General features: G+C 42.1%; 1 protein-coding gene across 2 annotated transcripts in view; it reads left to right on the top strand.

Moving 5' to 3' along the window:
- Window positions 1-25,756, top strand: part of snx17 (sorting nexin 17) — an 80,730-nt gene extending 54,974 nt beyond the window's left edge. Inside the window, exons 7-16 of one of the 2 annotated variants that reach the window (XM_060917661.1) lie at window positions 3,537-3,659; window positions 5,501-5,588; window positions 14,570-14,639; window positions 15,152-15,244; window positions 15,377-15,580; window positions 17,832-17,960; window positions 21,975-22,052; window positions 23,191-23,259; window positions 23,348-23,389; window positions 23,468-25,756. In XM_060917661.1, the coding sequence (XP_060773644.1) occupies window positions 3,537-3,659; window positions 5,501-5,588; window positions 14,570-14,639; window positions 15,152-15,244; window positions 15,377-15,580; window positions 17,832-17,960; window positions 21,975-22,052; window positions 23,191-23,259; window positions 23,348-23,389; window positions 23,468-23,587 (1,016 nt within the window). In that variant the 3' untranslated portion in view covers window positions 23,588-25,756. The remainder of the gene's footprint in view (window positions 1-3,536; window positions 3,660-5,500; window positions 5,589-14,569; window positions 14,640-15,151; window positions 15,245-15,376; window positions 15,581-17,831; window positions 17,961-21,974; window positions 22,053-23,190; window positions 23,260-23,347; window positions 23,390-23,467) is intronic. The other variant, XM_060917662.1, reaches the window with a different exon arrangement.
- Window positions 25,757-26,861: the final 1,105 nt, after the last annotated feature.

Raw genomic sequence — 26,861 nt, 5'->3', positions numbered from 1 at the left:
CCGTGATACTCGTGCACGCACACGCGTTTTGATGTAAACATGCGCCGGCTCAAACCATGGCTCAGACAGGTGCTTTTATCATTTTGTAGAAGCTCACTTTTATCAACATTTCAGAGAATAATCAAGTATTTTCTTATCTACATGTACTTCTCTCACAATTCAGTTAAAGTAAGAAAATCAGACAACAGATGTGATGGGGAATAGACCAATAGTCTAAATTTCAACTGATTTTATTTCACCTTTGTGAAAACGCCAAGAAAATGCATTGCTTCTATATTAACATCAATATTTTGTGCGATCAACTTTTTTTTTTTTTTAAACAATGGAGCACTTGCATGTGACGTCACAGCCGATCCAGATTGTGACAGACGCCATCTTGTCGGTCAAACGCCATATTCCGCCTTCTACTTCTGGTTCTACTTCTGCTTTTACTTCTACCTTTTCTTCTGGAAAACCCTACTATATACAATTCTACTACAACGGCTGCGGCTACAAGCTCTCCCTACCTGTGCACGTTTTTTATGTTTTTTGTGTGTATTTTTGCGTGTTGTTCGTCTGTACCGGACTTCAATATCCACTACAACCGTATGGACTTACTGGACATTGGTTTCCAGCAGAAAATGACTGTTTGTAGCGATTTCCATCGCATGCACAACATTCCGGACGAGAAAAAAAAAAAAATTCCGGACGAGATAGCGAGACCAGCGGGGTCTCCGTGGATTGTTATCGGAAGCAAAGCGAAGGAGGCGGCGCCGGGAGCGGAAGCAAAAGCGAGGCTGCAGAGCCGGCTTGTTGACTAAGCTCAGAAAACAGCCACTCAAATCTCCACTGCCAAGCCTCTACCTCTCCAACGCCAGATCCATGTAAACAAGACGGACGATTTGGAATTACAGCTGGAATTACCTTATTCTATTCTATAATCGGCTGGTCAGTGCTATACTCAATACTTAAGTGACTTACCCATCCAATGAGGATTCTTGTTTACAAGATGCCACATCTGAGTCGCTGACAAATCCTGAATTTCTGTAAAGAAAACTGTCCAGAGATTTATAAGCACGCAGTGCTTCACCACTGAACAGCGAGGGAAAGTTAATGAGGTAATTATACATGTCCGGGTATTCCGCTGGCAGTTCAAAATCCGGTCGTGAAAACTCCGTCCGGAAAGCCATAAGGGTCACAAATCTGTAGATCGTTTATTTTAGACATATATCTAGTTATCTGTTCATTAGAAAAATGAGCCGTGTAGTCCGTCGGTTGAAATTGATCCATTCTGTACACGAGTGCAGCAGTATTCAGCGGTGTTTTTGACCGACAAGATGGCGGTTGTGTACTTTCCGGTCACGTGACTGCAAGATCTCTATAGGCTATGCATTGTAACTGGTACGAGCGCGTGAGCCTAATCGTTGTCACCTCCGAACCTTTACCCAAAATGCCTCCGTTTAATCTTAACCAGTGTCGGCTATTAACTATTTTGAAAACGTGAACCCTGAGTTGACAACAGCATCTAATAAGTCAAGACAATCTGTGATACAGATGAAAGGCAACAAAAAAAATGTTTCAGAAACGCAGCCACCCAACCCACCCACCCTAAAGAAGATGCCATTTTATTGCCTATATTTACATGATGAGTGAATTTGCTCCAGTAGCGCTTTATTGCCCGAGAGCCTGTTGTGAAACTGCGAGCAAGTATTGTCGAAATTGGCCCGGGTAATGAGCAAGGCTTCGAGAGTAGACACGGTCATGCGATTCCTCTCGTCAGTCCAGGTGTTGCTCATGAGTGAAAATATTCGCTCAGCTGGAGCATTGGTGCCAGGTAGGCACATGGCAAACTGGCAAAGCTGGCTGACATTGCTGTAAGGAATCTCCCCACTCTTGAAGTGCGCGAACATCTCCGCCCAGCGCTCATCCTTTCGGCATTGTCGCGCAGTAGTTGACAGCCGCTAGCGAAAAAAAAAGTTATAACGCGGCCTCTATATTGCAACATTGTACAAATAGATACATTGTAAGGTTGACTGCGCACACACGCTCATTGATGCTGAATTGCTAGAAGCTTTATTGACATCTCGTTGGCTATATATGATCGCTGTAACTGGGGCAGTTTGTTAGTGTTTGGTGTAAACTGGGACATTTCAGCGTCCCAACGGACCTTTGTCGGGACCGGGGACACGCAACTCAAAATCGGGACTGTCCCGGTCAAACCAGGACGTCTGGTCACGTCAAGTAAGAGAGATTTATCTCATCTCATCTCATTATCTTTAGCCGCTTTATCCTTCTACAGGGTCACAGGCAAGCTGGAGCCTATCCCAGCTGACTACGGGCGAAAGGCGGGGTACACCCTGGACAAGTCGCCAGGTCATCACAGGGCTGACACATAGACACAGACAACCATTCACACTCACATTCACACCTACGGTCAATTTAGAGTCACCAGTTAACCTAACCTGCATGTCTTTGGACTGTGGGGGAAACCGGAGCACCCGGAGGAAACCCACGCGGACACGGGGAGAACATGCAAACTCCACACAGAAAAGCCCTCGCCGGCCCCGGGGCTCGAACCCAGGACCTTCTTGCTGTGAGGCGACAGCGCTAACCACTACACCACCGTGCCGCCCAGAGAGATTTATCTGTGGGATAATTCACTATGTAAATGATTTACTGTAGAGGGTGTGGTTTATTATTTGAGACACACAAGCATGTCCTTCTGTTCATTGAATGTACCCGAAGTCAACCTGGGAAAACGTCGAGGGCACCAGCGACCACTCGTAGTGATGAAAGGCACAAATGTGCATTTATGCCTGAAGTGAGCCAATCAGGATCGCCGTTACAAATCGGGAAGGGGGGGACAACCCAGTGGTTTACAGGGGAGGCAAGGATGCTGGTTAAAGGACATGGGACATGAAACATAAATGCACGCTATATCAGTTTCTTTCCATTAAAAATATGAAATAATTGCATCAACAAATACAAAATTGTCTATTAAATTCAGCAAAATCGTTATATTCGTGATGATTATATGGCATTTCTGCTCGAGCTCCGATATGCATATTTTACAACCGGAAGAGCCGCTGTCACGTGATCATACGTCACACAAACTTTCGGGTACAGCACAAGCGGGTAGATGAATATGGAGAAGTGTGAATCGTGATGACGAATGCGACAAAATAGTTTGTGTCTTGGATGACAAGAAAATTGTTTTGTTTTTAGAGTGTTTAACGTACATTGAACATCATGGTGTATTGCGACCTCCCAGTCAGTCAGACGCGCTGTCACTCCTGTTAGCAATGTAGCTAGGCTCAGCATGGCCAATGGTATTTTTTGGGGCTGTAGTTAGATGCGACCAAACTCTTCCGCGTTTTTCCTGTTTACATAGGTTTATATGACCAGTGATATGAAACAAGTTCAGTTACACATATTGAAACGTGGCAATTTTCTATGCTATGGAAAGTCCGCAGTATAATGACAGGCGTACTAACACCTTCTGCGCGCTTCGACAGCGCATTGATACCTTCACTCGGAGTTGTACCATTATTTTTTAGACAGGGCGGACGGACCAGGGCATTCGCCCGCCTGGCCGTGCCCGACGAGGAACGCTCTCGGCCGGCTTGGGAGGCAGACGGCAGCCCCTCCTGGAAGTGTGGTTTTACCATGGGCCTCATGCGGTAAGGATTAGTATTATAATTTTGGGTGTATCAATTATTGATTATCATAATTCTGACTCGTTTCGCCATTTTGAATGTTTTCATCTCGGACTCTGGAAGCATTGTATCTCAATCAATCTCGAAAAATATCAGCAAAAAAAAAAAAACTAGCTTGCAACGGACTTTAGCTAGATCTATGATGAACTTTCAATGTATGATACAAAAATAATACGTCTTTCAACAGATCATTAGCCTTTGAGCAGAATTGTTTTTAACTTGCCAGGAAGTGTTATCGAGCCGACCGCTTTCAGGTTTCATGGGGATTGAATGAACTCTCACTCTCAGAATCATCTGACCCGTCAGAGTAAAGACAAGATCCATGTTCATGTGAATTTCCAGCTATCGGTTCGAATTGATAGGGTCTAACTTCACATCTCTGTGAAACATCGGGAATATCACTGTCGATGGTGTCCATTTCGGTAACCTGTTTACATTAGATACCCAAGCGCTGGCTCCTTGAAAAGTTTTTGTGACGTCACGGGTCACGTGACCGCTTAGCTAATTAACGAATCATTGTTTTACGTTGATGTATAAAAAAAGTTGAATAATGTGGTGATTTTCACATTTTTGACGCCCTGCAGTGATTTAGATGGCATTTCTTATGTCCTTTATACATAATTACCGTATTTTCTGGACTATAGAGCGCACCTGTATATAAGCCGCATCCGCTCTATTTTTAAAAAAAAAATTTAAAAAAAGATATACAAGCCGCACCGGGCTATAAGCCGCAGATATCTATGTTGAAAAATTAGATATTTACTGCATGTACAGAACGATTTTGTACTGTAAATGTACATGTATGTACCTGAACAGATTCTTTCCGAACAGTGCCTTTTAACACGGCAGCAACTTTGCTGATTAAAACGGAACAGAACCAAGAGAAAATAATCGGTATTTATTTACCTTCATTTCTCCTGTGTTTGAAACCACAAGTCACTTTAATCATCTTCGCTGAATTTGAAAATAATTACCAGTTAGTAATTTGTCGTGCGTGTTCTATCTGCTAAAGATCTGATAATTCTTCTTTGCATTGATTTTTCGTCTATCTTATTTTTGATTCTACTTCCGGTTAGAGCGCCCCTAGCGGTGGAAGAAAAATCCACAGAATAGCCGCACCTTTGTATAAGCCGCATGGTTCAAAACCTAGGAAAAAAGTAGCGGCTTATAGTCCAGAAAATACGGTATACCCAGAAAAAAATCCATGTCCCATGTCCTTTAAGTCTAACGTACTTGCTCGAATCATTTTTGTGCTTAAAGAAGCGGACCGTAGGTGTGCCCGAACAGGCCTAACTCGCCAAAATATTTCTGCCCAAGCGTCTTGGTCGGGCAGACAGGGCATTCATGCAATGCTTGGCATTGAGGCTTGACACAGATGACTAAGTGTAAATGGAAATGTTTGTGCTGACGCATTGAGTAACTTGCCAGTAAACAAGCTAGCCCTGAAATAGAAAGCTGGTCCAGGAAATTGCTGTATGTTTGTGGGATTTTTAAACTAGACTCTTGTAGACTTGCAACACTCTCCTTCCTCCCCACCCAGTGTTGTTTTGGTCTGCTGTTTCTCACATTAGCTTCTTCGATCCTGAAGTTCACTTTGATTATTTCTATCCTTCAGTTGCGCTCGTCTTCTGACCTCCAGAGAAAAGGAAACCTTAAACACCTTCTCTTATATCCTCAGCTTGCCAACTAATAAAGCTGTCATTTGGTCAGATGGATTTCTCATTGTTTTGTTTTTACAATCAGAATGTCCTTGAGGCTATTCATTTTCTCTCTCTCTCTTGTCTGTCTCTCCCACTGCACCACAGTTGTGAGAAAGCTGCAGGAGTTTGAGCTGCCCTACGTGTCGGTCACCAGTTTGCACAATCCCGACTACCACATCGTCCTCCGCAAAAGGTACACACGACCTCAGCGTTTACTCGCAGCACACATTACTTCTGGTTTAGTAAATCATTTTTCCAGGTTGTTGTTTCTCCCATGTTGCAGTCACAAGGACATGCTGAATCCTCACTCCCTGCAAGTTCAATTGTGGTTCAGGAAGTTCAAGAAGACTCTTTCAGTTCCATATTGAACGTTGTGGCCTTCCTTTGTACTCGTGCACACAAATTGAAAGAACAGAGTAGTGGAACCAGAGTGAGACTCCCTTGAGGTCTTTCTTCACAAGAATAACCAAGTTGTTGTTTTGCTGTCTGGTTTTCCTTTCCTCTAAATTTCTTAAACTTGGTATGTACGCTTACTTTCCAACTCCATTAGCCCAGCTTGCTTCTCAAAGCATGCGTCCAAAAGGGTTTTGAGTTTGAAGCAGCATGACTTAAGCATTCCTTCTGAAACTTAACACTGCATTAGCATAGGAAAACTTGCTCACATCAAGCCTGTAGGATAATGTGTGGCTTTTTTTTTTTTTTGGGTGTCCTCTTTCAGCAAGTTATCCCAGACGATAAATATTTACATTAGTTTAAATATTGGTGTGCTGACACTTTGCCCTCTGGCAGGCTTCATCTGTATTGTGAAATAGTTTTATACTCATTTCCTCTCACCATTGCACAATACTCATTGTCTACACGCACACACACACACCACTTTCCCCAAAGAATCCTCCTGAAAGAGAGAAACGGCGACTTTTTTTTCCTTCCCCCTGTTTAACCGTGTAGAAGTAGCTTAGTCTGACTGACCAAGTTTCCAGTGCAGAATGTTTGAACCTGCCCATTTTTGAAACGTACAGACCAAAGCTGCAGTTTCAACAATATTTCTTAACGATTACAATGCGTTCCAGCCGAGCATTTCAAGAGACTATGCGTGTAAAGCCTTCTAATTAACACAATACTGGCCGTGTTCTCGTTTTATTACTGTGAGCTTGCTGGCAGTGTGTAAATTCGTTCTGATGCGCTGTACTTTCCTGGCCTGTATGTACCGTACAGCCTGAATAAACTAGGCTTGTTTGGTCTTATCAGCTCTGATCATGGGTCAAGTTCCTAGGTTTGCCATTAATTTTTGGCCGTTAAAATGGAAAAAGATTTAATTATAAAAACCTCCTGTGATGGAAATCAGGTTCTCCTACGTTTGCATTCTGAAATTGCTTCGTAGTTTGTTTTACTTGATACTAGGGCTGTCAAACGATTAAAATTTTTAATCGCGATTAATCTCATAAAATTATGTAGTTAATCGCGATTAATTGCAAAAAAAAAAATCTTTAAACATCTGTTTAAATTGTACTCAAATACAACCCTGATTCCAAAAAAGTTGGGACAAAGTACAAATTGTAAATAAAAACGGAATGCAATAATTTTACACATCTCAAAAACTGATATTGTATTCACAATAGAACATAGACAACATATCAAATGTCGAAAGTGAGACATTTTGAAATTTCATGGCAGCAACACATCTCAAAAAAGTTGGGACAGGGGCAATAAGAGGCTGGAAAAGTTAAAGGTACAAAAAAGGAACAGCTGGAGGACTAAATTGCAACTCATTAGGTCAACTAAGCAATAGGTCATTAACATGACTGGGTATAAAAAGAGCATCTTGGAGTGGCAGCGGCTCTCAGAAGTAAAGATGGGAAGAGGATCACCAATCCCCCTAATTCTGTGCCAACAAATAGTGGAGCAATATCAGAAAGGAGTTCGACAGTGTAAAATTGCAAAGAGTTTGAACATATCATCATCTACAGTGCATAATATCATCAAAAGATTCAGAGAATCTGGAAGAATCTCTGTGCGTAAGGGTCAAGGCCGGAAAACCATACTGGGTGCCCATGATCTTCGGGCCCTTAGACGGCACTGCATCACATACAGGCATGCTTCTGTATTGGAAACCACAAAATGGGCTCAGGAATATTTCCAGAGAACATTATCTGTGAACACAATTCACCGTGCCATCCGCCGTTGCCAGCTAAAACTCTATAGTTCAAAGAAGAAGCCGTATCTAAACATGATCCAGAAGCGCAGACGTCTTCTCTGGGCCAAGGCTCATTTAAAATGGACTGTGGCAAAGTGGAAAACTGTTCTGTGGTCAAACGAATCAAAATGTGAAGTTCTTTATGGAAATCAGGGATGCCGTGTCATTCGGACTAAAGAGGAGAAGGACGACCCAAGTTGTTATCAGCGCTCAGTTCAGAAGCCTGCATCTCTGATGGTATGGGGTTGCATTAGTGCGTGTGGCATGGGCAGCTTACACATCTGGAAAGACCCCATCAATGCTGAAAGGTATATCCAGGTTCGAGAGGAACATATGCTCCCATCCAGACGACGTCTCTTTCAGGGAAGACCTTGCATTTTCCAACATGACAATGCCAAACCACATACTGCATCAATTACAGCATCATGGTTGTGTAGAAGAAGGGTCCGGGTACTGAACTGGCCAGCCTGCAGTCCAGATCTTTCACCCATAGAAAAAAATGGAAGATACGACAAAAAAACCTAAGAGAGTTGAGCAACTAGAATCCTACCTTAGGCAAGAATGGGTTAACATTCCTATCCCTAAACTTGAGCAACTTGTCTCCTCAGTCCCCAGATGTTTACAGACTGTTGTAAAGAGAAAAGGGGATGTCTCACAGTGGGAAACATGGCCTTGTCCCAACTTTTTTGAGATGTGGTGTTGTCATGAAATTTAAAATCACCTAATTTTTCTCTTTAAATGACACATTTTCTCAGTTTAAACATTTGATATGTCATCTATGTTCTATTCTGAATAAAATATGGAATTTTGAAACTTCCACATCATTGCATTCCGTTTTTATTTACAATTTGTACTTTGTCCCAACTTTTTTGGAATCGGGGTTGTACTGTACTTTTCTACATCAGAGCAAACATTTGAATATATGCTCTGATGCTCCATGTCAATTATAAGGCTCATCTTCTCTATGATAGACAATATATAGGCCTAATGCACAAATATTTGGCATTCGGGTTTTGATATTAGATCTAGGCATGCAGCATATTCTTTCCAATGTAGCCTATCAGACATCTGTTGGGCATACTGTAGGCTATGTGCAAAAGATATATATATATTTTCTTTTTCAACTGTAATGGCTGCAAGCTACACTTCGAAGAGTAAAGAGGAAGTAGTTTGACTCCTGCAAGTTCATTCAAGTGAAGCAGTAGGCTATTTGGAAATCGCTAGGCTACCTACAATCTACAGGTGGAGAAAAGGGAATGTGCGCTTTCCCGATCGTAGCCCATCAGATATCAACACGTTTCACCCGGTAAAGTGAAAAGTAAACGGAACTCGCGCCGCATCGCATATGCAGGCTACAATTTAACTGACCATGTTGCGGGTTTATTTGACAAGCTGTAGAGCTACGTTTTACCACAAAGTTAATGTTATAACTAGCTTTATTTTGCATGCTAGTCACCTGCGAAAATCTGCATTGTTCCTTACCAAGATGAGCCCAATTCACTGTACCCTCCAATAACGCCGTCATTTTTTAAAATCGCGATCAAATTAAATTGCGTTAACGCACTAATAACGCGTTAACTTCGACAGCCCTACTTGATACTCTTCTACTAAAACAACTTTTATGCTGTGTCTGAAATCACTCTCATTCACTACTCCCTACTCACTATCTAGGGAATTCTATATAGTGAGCTCATTGAGGAAAATGAAAAAACACTTATGGATACTACTCCGGCACATCATTACTGTCGCACAATTAAAACGTGCCAGATCAGTCGGCTGGTGGGTTTTCAGAATGATGCATGTATTTTTGTGATTAAATACATATTATACTGAGCGTATTTCCGACGTTAAAAGTAGATGGCCTTTCAAGTTCATAAAATTGGTCAAATTTGGTTCCCTCTGAAATTTGGTCATTGCGATGCATGTTTGTTTATGTAATATCTTTAAAAAAAAACCCAGCCATTCTGTGGCTGGGAAGTGATTTTAATTTGAGAGGATTCCCTAGCAAATAATGTGCGTGAAATCGCTCGCTTAATGCAGTCAGGAAGTCCATTTGCACATGCGCAGGTTTACCTTGACCGTGCACTGACCGTTACATCATTCTGTCGCTAAACGAACAGCTGATCACTGACCGCCGATATTTTATTAGTTTGGTCCTGCGTTTCCTTTCCTCCGCAGCACAACGTCTTTTTCTTCTTGTTTTCCGTTACTGTAGTCGGTCTTTCACGTTTCATTTGCACACTCGTCCTCCATTTTCCTCTCTTGTATCCCACAGTGCCTTGCACAAATGGGGAAAGCCCACCAGGTGATGCGTGATGTAGTCTCTTGTATTGCATCACGGAGAATTTAGGGCCACGTGGCCGTAAATTCATTAATTGTTCTAGTTTTAAAAAAAATTGAGTCTGTGGCTCGAATTCAGTAGCTTTCGGTCCACTAAACAAATAATTGGGTGTCAGGGAATTATTTTAATTTATTTATTTTTTTATGACCTGCACTTAAAATCTGAAATGCAGTCCACCTTTAATAAATACAAAGGTCTTTGTCTGCTGCATCTTTCAGTTCTCTTAAATCAAGGCTGAATACTTTCTTCTTTGCCGCTGCCTTTTATTAACTCAACTTTTTATTTTAGCTTATTTTCTATTCTCTTAAAATGTTTTAATTGTACTTCAATACCCCTTTTATGTGTTTCTTCCTCCACACTACAAGATTATTGCCATTTTCATGCCACAATTTTATAAATTTGTCTCATATGACCGCAATGCATGATGGTGTATACAGTATATTGCTTGGTGAGTCACCATCAGTTGTACACTACTTTTCATGGTGCATTGTGGGATACTACAAGTCCACTATATCCTGTAGGGTGTAATAATTCTCACTATACATTCGGGCAGCGTTACAAAATGGCGAGCTCACTATGTAGTAAGTGATTTCAGACAGCATTAGTCTTCTATAATTTCATCCCCATGTACTCCATTGAAATAGTGAAATATTTTAGGTTAAATATAAACAAAGCACTGTTTTAGAGGGTTCTCTTTCCATAGGGCTAAATTTCCAAGGTATATTGTTAAGACTAAGTGTGGTTGGGGATATAGATCGAAACGGGTTCCGTCTGTCTGGTCAAGTTTTCGTTTCCGAACCATATCTTTAAAACTACTGAAGATATCTTTATGAAACTTTGTATACAGTGGGGCAAAAAAGTATTTAGTCAGTCACCAATTGTGCAAGTTCTCCCACTTAAAAAGATGAGAGAGGCCTGTAATTTTCATCATAGGTACACTTCAACTATGAGAGACAAAATGAGAAAAAAAAATCCAGAAAACCACATTTGTCTGATTTTTTTTAAAGAATTTATTTGCAAATTATGGTGGAAAATAAGTATTTGGTCAGTAACAAAAGTTCATCTCAATACTTTTATATACCCTTTGTTGGCAATGACAGAGGTCAAACATTTTCTGTAAGTCTTCACAAGGTTTTCACACACTGTTGCTTGTATTTTGGCCCATTCCTCCATGCAGATCTCCTCTAGAGCAGTGATGTTTTGGGGCTGTCGCTGGGCAACACGGACTTTCAACTCCCTCCAAAGATTTTCTATGGGGTTGAGATCTGGAGACTGGCTAGGCCACTCCAGGACCTTGAAATGCTTCTTACAAAGCCACTCCTTCGTTGCCCGGGCGGTGTGTTTGGGATCATTGTCATGCTGAAAGACCGAGCCACGTTTCATCTTCAATGCCCTTGCTGAAGGAAGGAGGTTTTCACTCAAAATCTCACGATACATGGCCCCATTCATTCTTTCCTTTACACGGATCAGTCGTCCTGGTCCCTTTGCAGAAAAACAGCCCCAAAGCATGATGTTTCCACCCCCATGCTTCACAGTAGGTATGGTGTTCTTTGGATGCAACTCAGCATTCTTTCTCCTCCAAACACGACAAGTTGAGTTTTTACCAAAAAGTTCTATTTTGGTTTCATCTGACCATATGACATTCTCCCAATCCTCTTCTGGATCATCCAAATGCTCTCTAGCAAACTTCAGACGGGCCTGGACATGTACTGGCTTAAGCAGGGGGACACGTCTGGCACTGCAGGATTTGAGTCCCTGGCGGCGTAGTGTGTTACTGATGGTAGCCTTTGTTACTTTGGTCCCAGCTCTCTGCAGGCCATTCACTAGGTCCCCCCGTGTGGTTCTGGGATTTTTGCTCACCGTTCTTGTGATCATTTTGACCCCACGGGGTGAGATCTTGCGTGGAGCCCCAGATCGAGGGAGATTATCAGTGGTCTTGTATGTCTTCCATTTTCTAATAATTGCTCCCACAGCTGATTTCTTCACACCAAGCTGCTTACCTATTGCAGATTCAGTCTTCCCAGCCTGGTGCAGGTCTACAATTTTGTTTCTGGTGTCCTTTGACAGCTCTTTGGTCTTGGCCATAGTGGAGTTTGGAGTGTGACTGTTTGAGGTTGTGGACAGGTCTTTTTTTTATACTGATAACGAGTTCAAACAGGTGCCATTAATACAGGTAACGAGTGGAGGATAGAGGAGCCTCTTAAAGAAGTTGTTACAGGTCTGTGAGAGCCAGAAATCTTGCTTGTTTGTAGGTGACCAAATACTTATTTTACTGAGGAATTTACCAATTAATTCATTAAAAATTCTACAATGTGATTTCCTGGATTCTTTCCCCCCATTCTGTCTCTCATAGTTGAAGTGTACCTATGATGAAAATTACAGGCCTCTCATCTTTTTAAGTGGGAGAACTTGCACAGTTGGTGGCTGACTAAATACTTTTTTGCCCCACTGTACATATCAAGCAACATGTGAACTGGTGCCTTTTGCTATTTTGGAAAAATTTTCAAATTTTTACATAGAAAATACAACCCCGATTCCAAAAAAGTTGGGACAAAGTACAAATTGTAAATAAAAACGGAATGCAATGATGTGGAAGTTTCAAATTTCCATATTTTATTCAGAATAGAACATAGATGACATATCAAATGTTTAAACTGAGAAAATGTATCATTTAAAGAGAAAAATGAGGTGATTTTAAATTTCATGACAACAACACATCTCAAAAAAGTTGGGACAAGGCCATGTTTCCCACTGTGAGACATCCCCTTTTCTCTTTACAACAGTCTGTAAACGTCTGGGGACTGAGGAGACAAGTTGCTCAAGTTTAGGGAGAGGAATGTTAACCCATTCTTGTCTAATGTAGGATTCTAGTTGCTCAACTGTCTTAGGTCTTTTTTGTCGTATCTTCCGTTTTATGATGCGCCAAATGTTTTCTATGGGTGAAAGATCTGGACTGCAGGCTGGCCAGTTCAGTACCCGGACCCTTCTTCTACGCAGCCATGATGCTGTAATTGATGCAGTATGTGGTTTGGCATTGTCATGTTGGAAAATGCAAGGTCTTCCCTGAAAGAGACGTCGTCTGGATGGGAGCATATGTTGCTCTAGAACCTGGATATACCTTTCAACATTGATGATGTCTTTCCAGATGTGTAAGCTGCCCATGCCACACACACTAATACAACCCCATACCATCAGAGATGCAGGCTTCTGAACTGAGCGCTGATAACAACTCGGGTCGTCCTTCTCCTCTTTAGTCCAAATGACACGGCGTCCCTGATTTCCATAAAGAACTTCAAATTTTGATTCGTCTGACCACAGAACAGTTTTCCACTTTGCCACAGTCCATTTTAAATGAGCCTTGGCCCAGAGAAGACGTCTGCGCTTCTGGATCGTGTTTAGATACGGCTTCTTCTTTGAACTATAGAGTTTTAGCTGGCAACGGCGGATGGCACGGTGAATTGTGTTCACAGATAATGTTCTCTGGAAATATTCCTGAGCCCATTTTGTGATTTCCAATACAGAAGCATGCCTGTATGTGATGCAGTGCCGTCTAAGGGCCCGAAGATCACGGGCACCCAGTATGGTTTTCCGGCCTTGACCCTTACGCACAGAGATTCTTCCAGATTCTCTGAATCTTTTGATGATGATATGCGCTGTAGATGATGATATGTTCAAACTCTTTGCAATTTTACACTGTCGAACTCCTTTCTGATATTTCTCCACTATTTGTCGGCGCAGAATTAGGGGGATTGGTGATCCTCTTCCCATCTTTACTTCTGAGAGCCGCTGCCACTCCAAGATGCTCTTTTTGTAGCCAGTCATGTTAATGACCTATTGCCAATTGACCTAATGAGTTGCAATTTGGTCCTCCAGCTGTTCCTTTTTTGTACCTTTAACTTTTCCAGCCTCTTATTGCCCCTGTCCCAACTTTTTTGAGATGTGTTGCTGTCATGAAATTTCAAATGAGCCAATATTTGGCATGAAATTTCAAAATGTCTCACTTTTGACATTTGATATGTTGTCTATCTTCTATTGTGAATACAATATCAGTTTTTGAGATTTGTAAATTATTGCATTCCGTTTTTATTTACAATTTGTACTTTGTCCCAACTTTTTTGGAATCGGGGTTGTAGAAGCAAAGTCAAAATCTAAGAGCCATGTTCGTTTCCGGAGCATATATCCAAAACTATTCATGATACGGATTTGAAACTTGGTATACATGTTAACAAGGTGATGTAGCTGTGCCTTTTCATCCTAAGAAATTTGAGAAATTTAAAATGTTCATGTTTCCATGGAAACAATTTCAGACTTCGTCTCTCAGGTTAGTCTTAGGAGTAGGTTTTGTTTCCGGAGCAGAACTTGAAAACTGAGTGGTATGGTCTTGAAAGTTGGTATATGTGTTGATTAAGTAATGTATATGTGCCTTTTGATACTAGAAAATGTGAGATTTTAATTTTTAGCTCACCTGGACCAAAGGTCCGGTGGGTTTATGCCATGGGCTGCTGAGGTCAGGGTAAAGAGGTAGGGTTGGTTTCCTGCAGCAGAACTTGAAAAATGTGACTAATAATATTTTGAAGCTTGGTATATAGTTGGTATACAGGGCGGGGGATGTAGATGACTGTCTTGTTTTCTTCTACAGTTATTGGGACATGGCATACGACAGTGATGTAATGGAGGATAGTGTGGGTCTTAACTTGTTATATTCTCAGGTATGGTATGTTTTTATCCCTTTTTGAAATTAAACTTTTTTTTTTTCCCTCGATGATGGTTTCTGCTGTTTTATAGCTAATATTGATTTTGAAGATGCATACATGTGCTTTAAATGTGTTTGAGATGTTAAATCTTTTTTTCCCGTCGCCACAACAGTATTGCTCATTTTGACGTTATCGAAGACCTGAGGTTTATTAAAATACACACACACACACACACACACACACACAGAGCCCAAAATATTGCAGGCATTTAAGGTTATGTTGGGTCAAAGTAAAATGCCTTTATGTGATTCAGCCTGTTTGAAAGCCAGACGCTGACACGGTCTTTAAAAACAAAACAAAAAAAAAACCCTTCATGAATATGGTTGACGTACTCTGAGCAAGTATCCTTTTAGTCTGCCTGCACATCTGTACTGTTGTTGATTTTGAGCTGATGTGTAGTCCTCTGTGTGTAGGCACATTTATACACAGTATTACTATTTGGACACTAAAGTAAAGCTTGTCTTTAGACGGTGTCTGACATTGAGCGAGGCTGGATTCTTGCCAACAAAGACCAGCACAGGCAGCTGAAATCACTGCAGGAGAAAGGCTCGAAGAAAGAGGTGAGAGCAAGACTGCTCAGCACAGATGTGTCTGATCTCCAGCATTTTTATATCCCTGGTCTAGAAACTTCATCTAAGCTAGTGGCTGTCGTTTGTTTATTTATTTATTTTTAATCCATGTTGCTTTCATAGTTCATCAGACTGGCTCAGACCCTGAAGTACTTTGGCTATATAAAGTTTGATCCCTGCATCACGGATTTTCCCGAAAAAGGTTGCCACGTCATCGTCAGCGCCGGCAACAACGAGCTCAACTTTCACGTCAAACTACCCAACAACCACATGAAGGAAGGCAGCTTTAAAGTCACACGCATGAGGTGCTGGCGAGTCACTTCATCTGTAAGTGTCAGCTTTGTCGACGGCGAAGGGTTGGTTGTCTAACAGGACCAGCTTTGTGTTAAAGGGTTCTAAAAATAACCATTAATTCGTGCATCGTGTTGTTCAGTTTGAGCTCGAATGCGTGTTAGCTTATTGTTGTTGAATCATGTTCTGAAAGCTGACTCCTCCAAGATAGCAGAATGGTAAAATTAGAAAACTCGCCTTGACGTGAGGCATGTAAAGTGGCTTTCTATCAGTTTCCATCATATTTTTCTGCAGTTATAATGAGTGTGTGACTCGCTTTAGGTGGCAGTGGTGCAAATATTTCTGTTCTGCCAGGCTGAGAGGACAGTCTGCATCAAAATAGGTGCTGGTTAAAGCAGTGTCTCTCGTTAAGGAGTAAACACCCACGTGAGTCTGCTATCCATCCATCTTAGTCCTGGCATTTAGGCAATCCTCCATCTGCCTCACTGCTGTTCTATTCAACACAACGCTTCTGCCTTCCAATACACTCTCAGCGTATTGGCACGTCACTGTGGATTATATTACTCATCTCACAGCCACGTTGAACAAATTGGAGATTGTTTCTCATACTTTTTTTTTTTTTCAGGTTGGATTGGGTTCGATATGATCCATCCATTATCTCTAGCCGCTTTATCCTGTTCTACAGGGTCGCAGGCAAGCTGGAGCCTATCCCAGCTGACTACGGGCGAAAGGCGGGGTACACCCTGGACAAGTCGCCAGGTCATCACAGGGCTGACACATAGACACAGACAACCATTCACACTCACATTCACACCTACGGTCAATTTAGAGTCACCAGTTAACCTAACCTGCATGTCTTTGGACTGTGGAGGAAACCGGAGCACCCGGAGGAAACCCACGCGGACATGGGGAGAACATGCAAACTCCGCACAGAAAGGCCCTTGCCGGCCACGGGGCTCGAACCCGGACCTTCTTGCTGTGAGGCGACAGCGCTAACCACTACACCACCGTGCCGCCGGGTTCGATACCATCTATGCAAGCTTTTTTTTTTTTTAAATTAAATACCCCTGTTCCTTGGAGGCGTATACTGGTTTACCTCTGTCTGTCCGTATCTCCGTCCATCCGAAACGCCATTTTTCTCAGCAACCACAAATCATAGCCGTTTGGGGTTCTATACCATGTGTACCGTTTTCAGGTCTGTCGCATATCGACTTCCTGTTTACTGACTGAATGTATTTACGAAACACGAGGTGGCTTTACAAAATTTTCGTCGCATTTTTCTCAACAATTACAAATCACAACTGCTCAATATTTGGTACCGAGCTTCAGGTTGGGGTTGTATACCGTTTTCAGCTCTGTCGCGCATCAACTTCCTTTTTACCGACAATGTATTTACGAAACCTATGGAGTGGATTTAGAAAATTTACGTAACATTTTTCTCAGCAACTACAAATCACAACCGCTTGATATTTGGTACCGAGCTTCAGCTTGGGGTTCTATACCACGTGTACCGTTTTCAGGTCTGTCGCACATCAACTTCCTGTTTACCGACAATGTATTTATGAAACGCATAGCGTGGATTTTGACACCATTTCAAAATGACAGTTCACCAGGATGCTATTTGAAATCCCTGGGGAGAGACACTGCTCTTTACTTGTTTCAGGGTTAATTATTTGTTGAAGTCAACGTTCATAAGTGTCCTCTTCCTTCAATTGCTCGCATTTTGATACAAGTGAGAGTGGGGTGATGCGTAAGTGAGCAGTAGCTCACAGTTGATCTTGTTGTGTGGACGTGTCCCCCGGTCTTGCTTTTCTAGATGAAAACTATTGCAGTACTCATTTTATCTTTTCGAAGGAAGTATTTTCAGACAGTGACCTCCTACGCAGAGCCTGGCTCCCGTTATTACTCTGAGGTTTTCAGAAACGGATGCAAAAACACTTGGTATATTTATCTTCTGGTCAGGCATTCCATTAGCTGAAGGGAAGTTCGAAATGAAGCAGCCTCCGCTCATCAGAGAGCTGTGGGGGGGAACCCTCTTGGGAGCAGAACCTTATTAGGTGTTAGTTTGTTTTGGGAGAATTCTGATATTTGCAGCTTGAAACAGTTTTGGAAAATGGGGGTAAAATAAAACCAAACCTGCACCCCCCCCCTTTTTAAAATGCTATCCCTAGTGGAGATACCGAGGATGGTGATTCTAGGATTTGATGCTAATTAACATGTAAAGGACCATGATGATAATGATGATAAGCAGGATAATAGTGGTGGTGGTTCTGCTTTCCCTCTGTAGCAAGTCCCAGTGGCCAACGGCACCGCCAATCCCTGCACCTCGAGCAAGTGCGAGATCAAACTGGAGCTGGCTTTCGAGTACCTGATGAGCAAAGACCGTCTGCAGTGGGTCACCATCACAAGTCCACAGGTTAGAACGTTATCTCAGCCAGCTCGTTTTGGAGCAATGTTTTAAATTATTTAATCTAGAGTTAATTTAAGGAGGTGCCTTCCATGTTAGTGCTTCAAACTAAATGTACAACACCCAAAAAAAAAAAAGACTGGAGCCTTTCCACTGGATGAGTTGAGCCAGGTCATATGGGTGGAGCTAAAGAATGGCACAAACCAATGATTGTTCTAATACAGTCATCGTGATTAACATCTCCGAATGCAATGACTTTTTCTTCTACTGGCATAGAAATATTGCGTGGTGATCGTCTGCCAGAAATTTCTTACTCTTTAAAGCCCCTATTATTCTGCAAGAATTACGAGGCGAGTCAGTTTTAAACGGTGGTTTAAATGTTTGATTCACTTTTATTCCTTTATAGCCAGTGATTTTCTTTGTTGTTTAACTTGATGCTTTATTCTTTCCACTTGATCCAATAAACCATCGTGGACTTGGACTTTTAAACCAGCAGACCACAAACGGGGAGTGTGGGGAAAATTGTTCATCTTCCCCATTACACCAAACACTGGAGAACTGCAAACCCATCCAGAAGTCCAACATCAAGTTCACAGATTATACCATCATGAAGAAGAAGAAGCCGTTGTCACATGTAGAAATTCCTCCTCTGCATTTAACCCATCTGAAGCAGTGAACACACTGGTGCCTTGCTCAAGAGCGCTTCAGCCATGATACAGAGGGAAGGGAAAGTGCTGCTGTTATGGCCAGGTTCTTGTCCGAACTAATAATCGCATCATCAGTTTTTCTTTGGCTAATCAGACACAAGGTGTGCCGCCACCATTCTCGCCAGAGCAGTCCGGAGGTTAGCTGCCTTACTCGGGTACTTGAGCCAGTCCTGTTGGTTCAGGGAATCAAAACAGCAACCTTTTGGTCCCAGAGCTGGTTCTCTAACCAGCCATTTCGCAATGACGTCCCTTAAAGGAACAGTCCACCGTACTTCCGTAATGAAATATGCTCTTATCTGAATTGAGACGAGCTGCTCCGTACCTCTCCGAGCTTTGCGCGACCTCCCAGTCAGTCAGACGCGCTGTCACTCCTGTTAGCAATGTAGCTAGGCTCAGTATGGCCAATGGTATTTTTTTGGGCTGTAGTTAGACGCGACCAAACTCTTCCGCGTTTTTCCTGTTTACATAGGTTTATATGACCAGTGATATGAAACAAGTTCAGTTACACAAATTGAAACGTGGCGATTTTCTATGCTATGGAAAGTCCGCACTATAATGACAGGCGTACTAACACCTTCTGCGCGCTTCGGCAGCGCATTGATATCTGAGCTCCGTATCAATGCGCTGCCGAAGCGCGCAGAAGGTGTTAGTACGCCTGTCATTATAGTGCGGATTTTCCATAGCATAGAAAATCGCTACGTTTCAATTTGTGTAACTGAACTTGTTTCATATCGCTGGTCATATAAACCTATGTAAACAGGAAAAACGCGGAAGAGTTTGGTCGCATCTAACTACAGCCCCAAAAAATACCACTGGCCATACTGAGCCTAGCTACATTGCTAACAGGAGTGACAGCGCGTCTGACTGCCTGGGAGGTCGCGCAAAGCTCGGAGAGGTACGGAGCAGCTCGTCTCAATTCAGATAAGAGCATATTTCATTATGGAAGTACGGTGGACTGTTCCTTTAAAGTGCTGTTCGTTCGTTCATTCATTCAACTCCCCTTGTGGGGTCTCAATAACTTGTCTCAACTCCAAAAAGGCAAAGAACTGATCCTGGACTCAAAAGTATTCACCATCTTATCAGCACCAGTGGTGAAAAGGTTGAGGCAGTTGATGGGTGTTTCTTTGTTTTAACAGCAATAGTTGGGGGGGGAATCCAAGAAGGCTAAGGAAAATCGCAGCTCCTCCTGAACAGCCACCAGTGCACCATTTGAGTTGATCTCATTCTGTATAACAATACACATGCTGCACCTCCAAGGAAAGGAAAGCATTCCAACGCTTCTTCAAAACGCCACAAAGAAACACCGGATCAGAGATTCCACGTTGGAAAAAATCTGCAGAATTTGCTGCACCCGTTCGCCCGCTAACGTTTTCCAAATATCCAATCCAACCCAACCCACCCCAGCTATAACGTTCACCTGTCTGCCTTCAGGAGGACAGTACAGGACCCTGTACACCCACATACAGTGGTGCTTGAAAGTTTGTAAGCCCTTTAGAATTTTCTATATTTCTGCATAAATATGACCCAAAACATCAGATTTTCACACAAGTCCTAAAAGTAGATAAAGAGAACCCAGTTAAACGAATGAGACACAAATATTATACTTGGTCATTTATTGAGGAAAATGATCTAATATTACATATCTGTGAGTGGTAAAAGTATGTGAACCTCTAGGATTAGCAGTTAATTTGAAGGTGAAATTAGTCAGGTGTTTTCAATCAGTGGGATGACAATCAGGTGTGAGTGGGCACCCTGTTTTATTTAAAGAACAGGGATCTATCAAAGCATGTTCTTCACAACACATGTTTGTGGAAGTGTATCATGGCACGAACAAAGGAGATTTCTGAGGACTTCAGAAAAATTGTTGATGCTCATCAGACTGGAAAAGGTTACAAAACCATCTCTAAAGAGTTTGGACTCCACCAATCCACAGTCAGACAGATTGTGTACAAATGGAGGAAATTCTAGACCATTGTTACCCTCCCCAGGAGTGGTCGACCAACAAAGATCACTCCAAGAGCAAGGCGTGTAATAGTCGGCAAAGTCACAAAGGACCCCAGGGTAACTTCTAAGCAACTGAAGGCCTCTCTCACATTGGCTAATGTTAATGTTCATGAGTCCACCATCAGGAGAACACTGAACAATAATGGTGTGCATGGCAGGGTTCCAAGGAGAAAGCCACTACTCTCCAAAAAGAACATTGCTGCTTGTCTGCAGTTTGCTAAAGATCACGTGGACAAGCCAGAAGGCTATTGGAAAAATGTTTTGTGGACAGATGAGACCAAAATAGAACTTTTTGGTTTAAATGAGAAGCGTTATGTTTGGAGAAAGGAAAACACTGCATTCCAGCATAAGAACCTTATCCCATCTGTGAAACATGGTGGTGGTGGTGGTATCATGGTTTGAGCCTGTTTTGCTGCATCTGGGCCAGGATGGCTTGCCATCATTGATGGAACAATGAATTCTGAATTATACCAGCGAATTCTAAAGGAAAATGTCAGGACATCTGTCCATGAGCTGAATCTCGAGAGAAGGTGGGTCATGCAGCAAGACAACGACCCTAAGCACACAAGTCGTTCTACCAAAGAATGGTTAAAGAAGAATAAAGTTAATGTTTTGGAATGGCCAAGTCAAAGTCCTGACCTTAATCCAATTGAAATGTTGTGGAAGGACCTGAAGCGAGCAGTTCATGTGAGGAAACCCACCAACATTCCAGAGTTGAAGCTGTTCTGTACGGAGGAATGGGCTAAAATTCCTCCAAGCCGGTGTGCAGGACTGATCAACAGTTACCGCAAACGTTTAGTTGCAGTTATTGCTGCACAAGGGGGTCACACCAGATACTGAAAGCAAGGGTTCACATACTTTTGAGATCATTTTCCTCAATAAATAAATGACCAAGTATAATATTTTTCTCATTTGTTTAACTGGGTTCTCTTTATCTACTTTTAGGACTTGTGTGAAAATCTGATGATGTTTTAAGTCATATTTATGCAGAAATATAGAAAATTCTAAAGGGTTCACAAACTCGAGCACCACTGTAACCAGACTGAGGAACTGGTTCTTTCCCAGAGCAGTTGCATTACTCAGTGTCCCCCCCCCCCATATAACTGTTGTAGTGGCACCAGGGTCATTGGCTGTTCATTCGGTTGCACTTACTGGCATTAAAGCAAACATGAGTTTGGCTTTGTTGATGAGCTGTGCTGTTCGATAGTCCAAAAAAACCTTTAATACCAAACCCAAACTGTAACAAGGTAACCCTTAGCTTTTTTTGTGCATGTGGCGTTTTTAAATAAACTCACATGGTTCATGTTTTTAGGCAATCATGATGAGCATCTGTCTCCAGTCCATGGTGGATGAACTGATGGTGAAGAAGTCTGGGGGAAGCATTAAGAAAGTCAGTCTTTCTTTTTTTTGTAACTGCTTGTCTCTCTGCCAAATCTCTAAAAGATCCTTGTGTTTTGATTTAATGCATGTGGTGTTTGTGCATAACTGTGTGTACACTCAAACTCGAGCGATTATTCTGGACTGAAGCGCGTATTCAACCCTAAATATCTAATTCATTGTGTTTAATCATTCTTTTCTTGCAGTAAACTAGCCTGGGAAATCCCATGCTGCTTTGCACAACTGTTCCGATCTGAAAAGACAGCATGGAAACTATGGTCTAAAGCAGGGGTCTTCAATCCTATCCGCAAAGGGCCGGTGTAGCTGCAGGCTTTCATTACAGCCAAATTGGAGGCTCACTTGATTGTTGACTGGAGACGAGGGTGAAATGATTAAACAAGTGAAATCAGGTGTAGCTCCTGCTTGGTTGGAATGAAAGCCTGCAGCCACACTGGCCCTTTGTGGATAGGATTGAAGACCCCTGGAAAGGCTCGCCTGAGTTAGGGAGCCAATCAGAGAGTGGGGAGGGGTGGAAAGACGGTGACGTGTACTACTCGACAAACGGAAGCTTGAAGTTTATTTGGGACTGTTTACGGATCACATTTAACATGGCGGCGAGCGATACGAACCCAACTTTCGATCAAGCTTTAGACACTGTTCTGAATAGTTTAGAGCAGTAATCGTTCGGTGCCATTGTTTTCCTATTTTTGTTTTTCTTTCTCTTTCCTTCTCTTCGTCGCTCTAACTACGTCACCAGGTACAACTGCCATGATTGGCCATGGGCTACGTATACGCCAAATGATAGACATTCGCAATGTCCAATAAACGGCCGTTGACAATCGTAAACCACACCTCCCCTACGAGAAATTCAATAGGCGGATTCCAGACCATATTTCACTTGTGATATGGTCTGGTGATAGCCAGACTAGCAATAAACTGTCATCAGGCAGAAACTACAAGTCTCTGCACAGCTAGTGTACAGCAGGGATTTCACACACGCTTGAAAAAGCACTGCGTTTATTTAAAGGACCTCGTTGTTCTAATCCTCTCTCATCAATAGAGTTTAGACTCTGTCTTGGTCTAAGGTGGTGCAGGCAAGTATGGTCTCTTAGACACTTGCACTAACGTGGTTATGTATTCATCACATGCAGAAGAAACGTCTTAATGGCTCCATCCATCGATCCAACAGCCAGCAAGCTGTGAAATCTCCTCCATTACTGGTGAAAGAGCTTGTTAATTACAGCATGCTTTTTGATTGTCAAAACAAGGGCTGCTTTTAACTTTTTTTTTTTTTGGTCTTGTCTCCAGGATTCTCCTGATGCGAATCGGGAGCAAGTGGTCAAGCTCTCGGTGAGTTCAACGTGCACATCTAACTTTTTTTTTTTTTGGCATGATGATTGTGTTCTCCTTTAATCTTTTACGCTTCAGACCAAGCTGAGTTCTGTCTCCCTGCGCGGGATCAGCGCCTCAAACTCGGCCAACGATCTCAGTGGCAGCGATTTTCACGGAAACTATGCCTTCGAGGGCATTGGGGACGATGACCTGTGACGCTCCTCTCGGACTGAAGCACAGGACAGCTGAGCCAAGCCGAGCAGGTTCGAGTGGAGGGGACGCTTCCGATTCTGCAAGATTCGAACACACTTACTTACAGCATTTCTCCAACGGTCCAAAACATCCTTACACGCCACAAATTAAGGCTAAGGGTCTGCATGTAATGCGAGGTCAATTTTAAATAGGCGTACCACAACCACAATACATTGTACCCGACGCCGTATACACAGTATGATGTAAGCAAAATCGAGATATCAAAGATGCACTGACTGACATAAGCTATATTAAAAGTCATAGTGTGATGGTAATCCTACTGACATCCTCTGGTGTCTCCGTTAGCTTCTGTTGCCAGGATCGGCCGTCAATCAAGGTCGCGCGTGCGTTCACGGTAATACATTTTGTCCATGAGTGAATCAGACTGCAAAATCCAATCCAAATCCATTACAGTTCATCAGCCTCAGTGTTGAATCCATACATTCCAGGGAAAAAAAACCAAACTACATTCAGTATTTTTACCTGTTGCACCCTTTAATCAAACGCAGAGCTGCATAGTCTGAGTGTCAAATCATTTCCTGCATCCGTGAAAGAAGTGTCTCGAAGAAATATTTATTGGCTGCAACAAAAGCTGCTTCCTAACATTAACCTCTACTGAACAGTACTTCGTTTTTCGAGACTCAAAGCTGTGCTTTCTCATCCTCTATGCTGTAACCAATGATTAAGCATTAACGAGCTTCATGTTGTCTCAAGATGGCTGCAATGAAAGTAGATCTGAGAACACTGATTCGAAGAAGTACAAACCTGATCAATTCAGCTGCCTAAAGCTGTACATGCAGATTTCGGTTTAAGTCTACTCTGTATTTCATCCGTTACAGAGTTCAGAACAAATCACAGCCTTCATCTGCAGTGTGCAATCCTCGCCTGGGGTTATTTTATTTTATTTTTCCCCCCCTTTGGGCCTGCCATTATCGAACAGGGGCGTTTCAGAGCTTTCCAAACTCGTCACGGCTTCATAAGTAGCGAGTAGAAATTGTTATACGGGTTCTGAATATAAATTTAATTAGATCTTCACACAAAGCCATAGCATAGCCGTTTTTTTGTTTGTTTGTTTGTTTTGCGCCGACTCCTTTGCCTTAGTGACTGAACCGCCTTACATTTCAAGCTCGTCCGTTTTAAAGTAATTTCAGTGATAGGTCCTCGTCAACGTAAGCGCTGGTGAGAAATCTTGCAGAATTTTTAGAAAATTCTGTTGGTGTCGGTCCGAACCGCTTGCACATGCTGAACCCATGACTTTGCACAATATTCTAGACAGATGGCGTGATTCATCATGGAAAACATTTCAGAACCATATGCGCATGGTGTTGAAGCGTATTGTTGTTTTTTTCCCCCCTTCTCTCATCTTTGCAACCAATATTTTGTACAAGGTTTCTCATAAATGCCAAAATTCTAGTTTACTAAAAGCATTTTGCACAAAAACATTTAAAAATCATGGTAGTCACTTTTATGAATGTGTACATGCAAATAAAAAGTATTCGTTTTACTAATTATGTATTATCATTTAGTATATTCTAATCAAATGCAGTAGACCAACTATATCTAAGCTGTGTAAAAATGAGTAAATAAAAACATACCGCTGTTTACAGAACTGTAGAAAATCGAGTAGAATTTGAAAGTGTTTACAAATTCCACATTTGAAATTTTTTTTTTTTAAATTAAATCCTAGACCAGTTTGTGCTTTATAAAATATGTTGTAGCAATCATCTCAGAGGACCAGGTGGAAAAGGAGGTGGGGGGGGTTATTTTATTTTATTTTTCAGCCTGGTCGGGTTTTTTTTTTTTTTAAATCCTTGTATGGCCAATAAAGTCAATCTGAGCAAATGAGAAGCTTCATTCCAGAGCCGTGTACTCCGGTGGGAGTTGTTTACCCAATCACCCAAGTTGTGAGATTTGTCTAGGTCTGGAGGTGTGAAAAGCTCATCCTCATCTTAATTGTAAAGAGCGAATGTGTTCGCTGCCCTATTATGATGTGTGTGTCAACTTCAGTATGTTCACCAGCATATCTACAAGGGGTTAATGGTATATATTCTTAATGTCGCACAGAGCCTAGCCGTTCTTTAAACATTTAAAAGCAATGTCATGGATTTCAATAAATGTAGGTGCCAAAAATCATTTCCGTGTGTGTGCGCATTTATGTAATGTTCACAAGTCATGTATAATTTGATAAGTGTCACTTACAGTCATATCACACCGCTTAAATAAGGGGTGTGTGGGGCTGTACTTCATGTTTCCTCCTGCTCTAACACAGTCTTCACAAACTCTGCCAATAAACAGCCCTTCCTGTGTGGGAATGAAGGCGGTGGAGCAGAGAAAAGATTTACAGTGGGGCAAAAAAGTATTTAGTCAGCCACCAATTGTGCAAGTTCTCCCACTTAAAAAGATGAGAGAGGCCTGTAATTTTCATCATAGGTACACTTCAACTATGAGAGACAGAATGGGGGGAAAGAATCCAGGAAATCACATTGTAGGATTTTTAATGAATTAATTGGTAAATTCCTCGGTAAAATAAGTATTTGGTCACCTACAAACAAGCAAGATTTCTGGCTCTCACAGACCTGTAACTTCTTCTTTAAGAGGTTCCTCTGTCCTCCACGTGTTACCTGTATTAATGGCACCTGTTTGAACTCATTATCAGTATAAAAGACACCTGTCCACAACCTCAAACAGTCACACTCCAAACTCCACTATGGCCAAGACCAAAGAGCTGTCAAAGGACACCAGAAACACAATTGCAGACCTGCATCAGGCTGGGAAGACTGAATCTGTAATAGGTAAGCAGCTTGGTGTAAAGAAATCAACTGTGGGAGCAATTATTAGAAAATGGAAGACATACAAGACCACTGATAATCTCCCTCGATCTGAGGCTCCACGCAAGATCTCACCCTGTGGGGTCAAAATGATCACAAGAACGGTGAGCAAAAATCCCAGAACCACATGGGGGGACCTAGTGAATGACCTGCAGAGAGCTGGGACCAAAGTAACAAAGGCTACCATCAGTAACACACTACGCCGCCAGGGACTCAAATCCTGCAGTGCCAGACATGTCCCCCTGCTTAAGCCAGTACATGTCCAGGCCTGTCTGAAGTTTGCTAGAGAGCATTTGGATAATCCAGAAGAGGACTGGGAGAATGTCATATGGTCAGATGAAACCAAAATAGAACTTTTTGGTAAAAACTCAACTTGTCGTGTTTGGAGGAGAAAGAATGCTGAGTTGCAT

Source organism: Neoarius graeffei, chromosome 3 (genome assembly GCF_027579695.1).
Source record: "Neoarius graeffei isolate fNeoGra1 chromosome 3, fNeoGra1.pri, whole genome shotgun sequence".
Classification (NCBI taxonomy): domain Eukaryota; kingdom Metazoa; phylum Chordata; class Actinopteri; order Siluriformes; family Ariidae; genus Neoarius; species Neoarius graeffei.
This window is presented reverse-complemented; position numbering and strand designations above follow the sequence as displayed.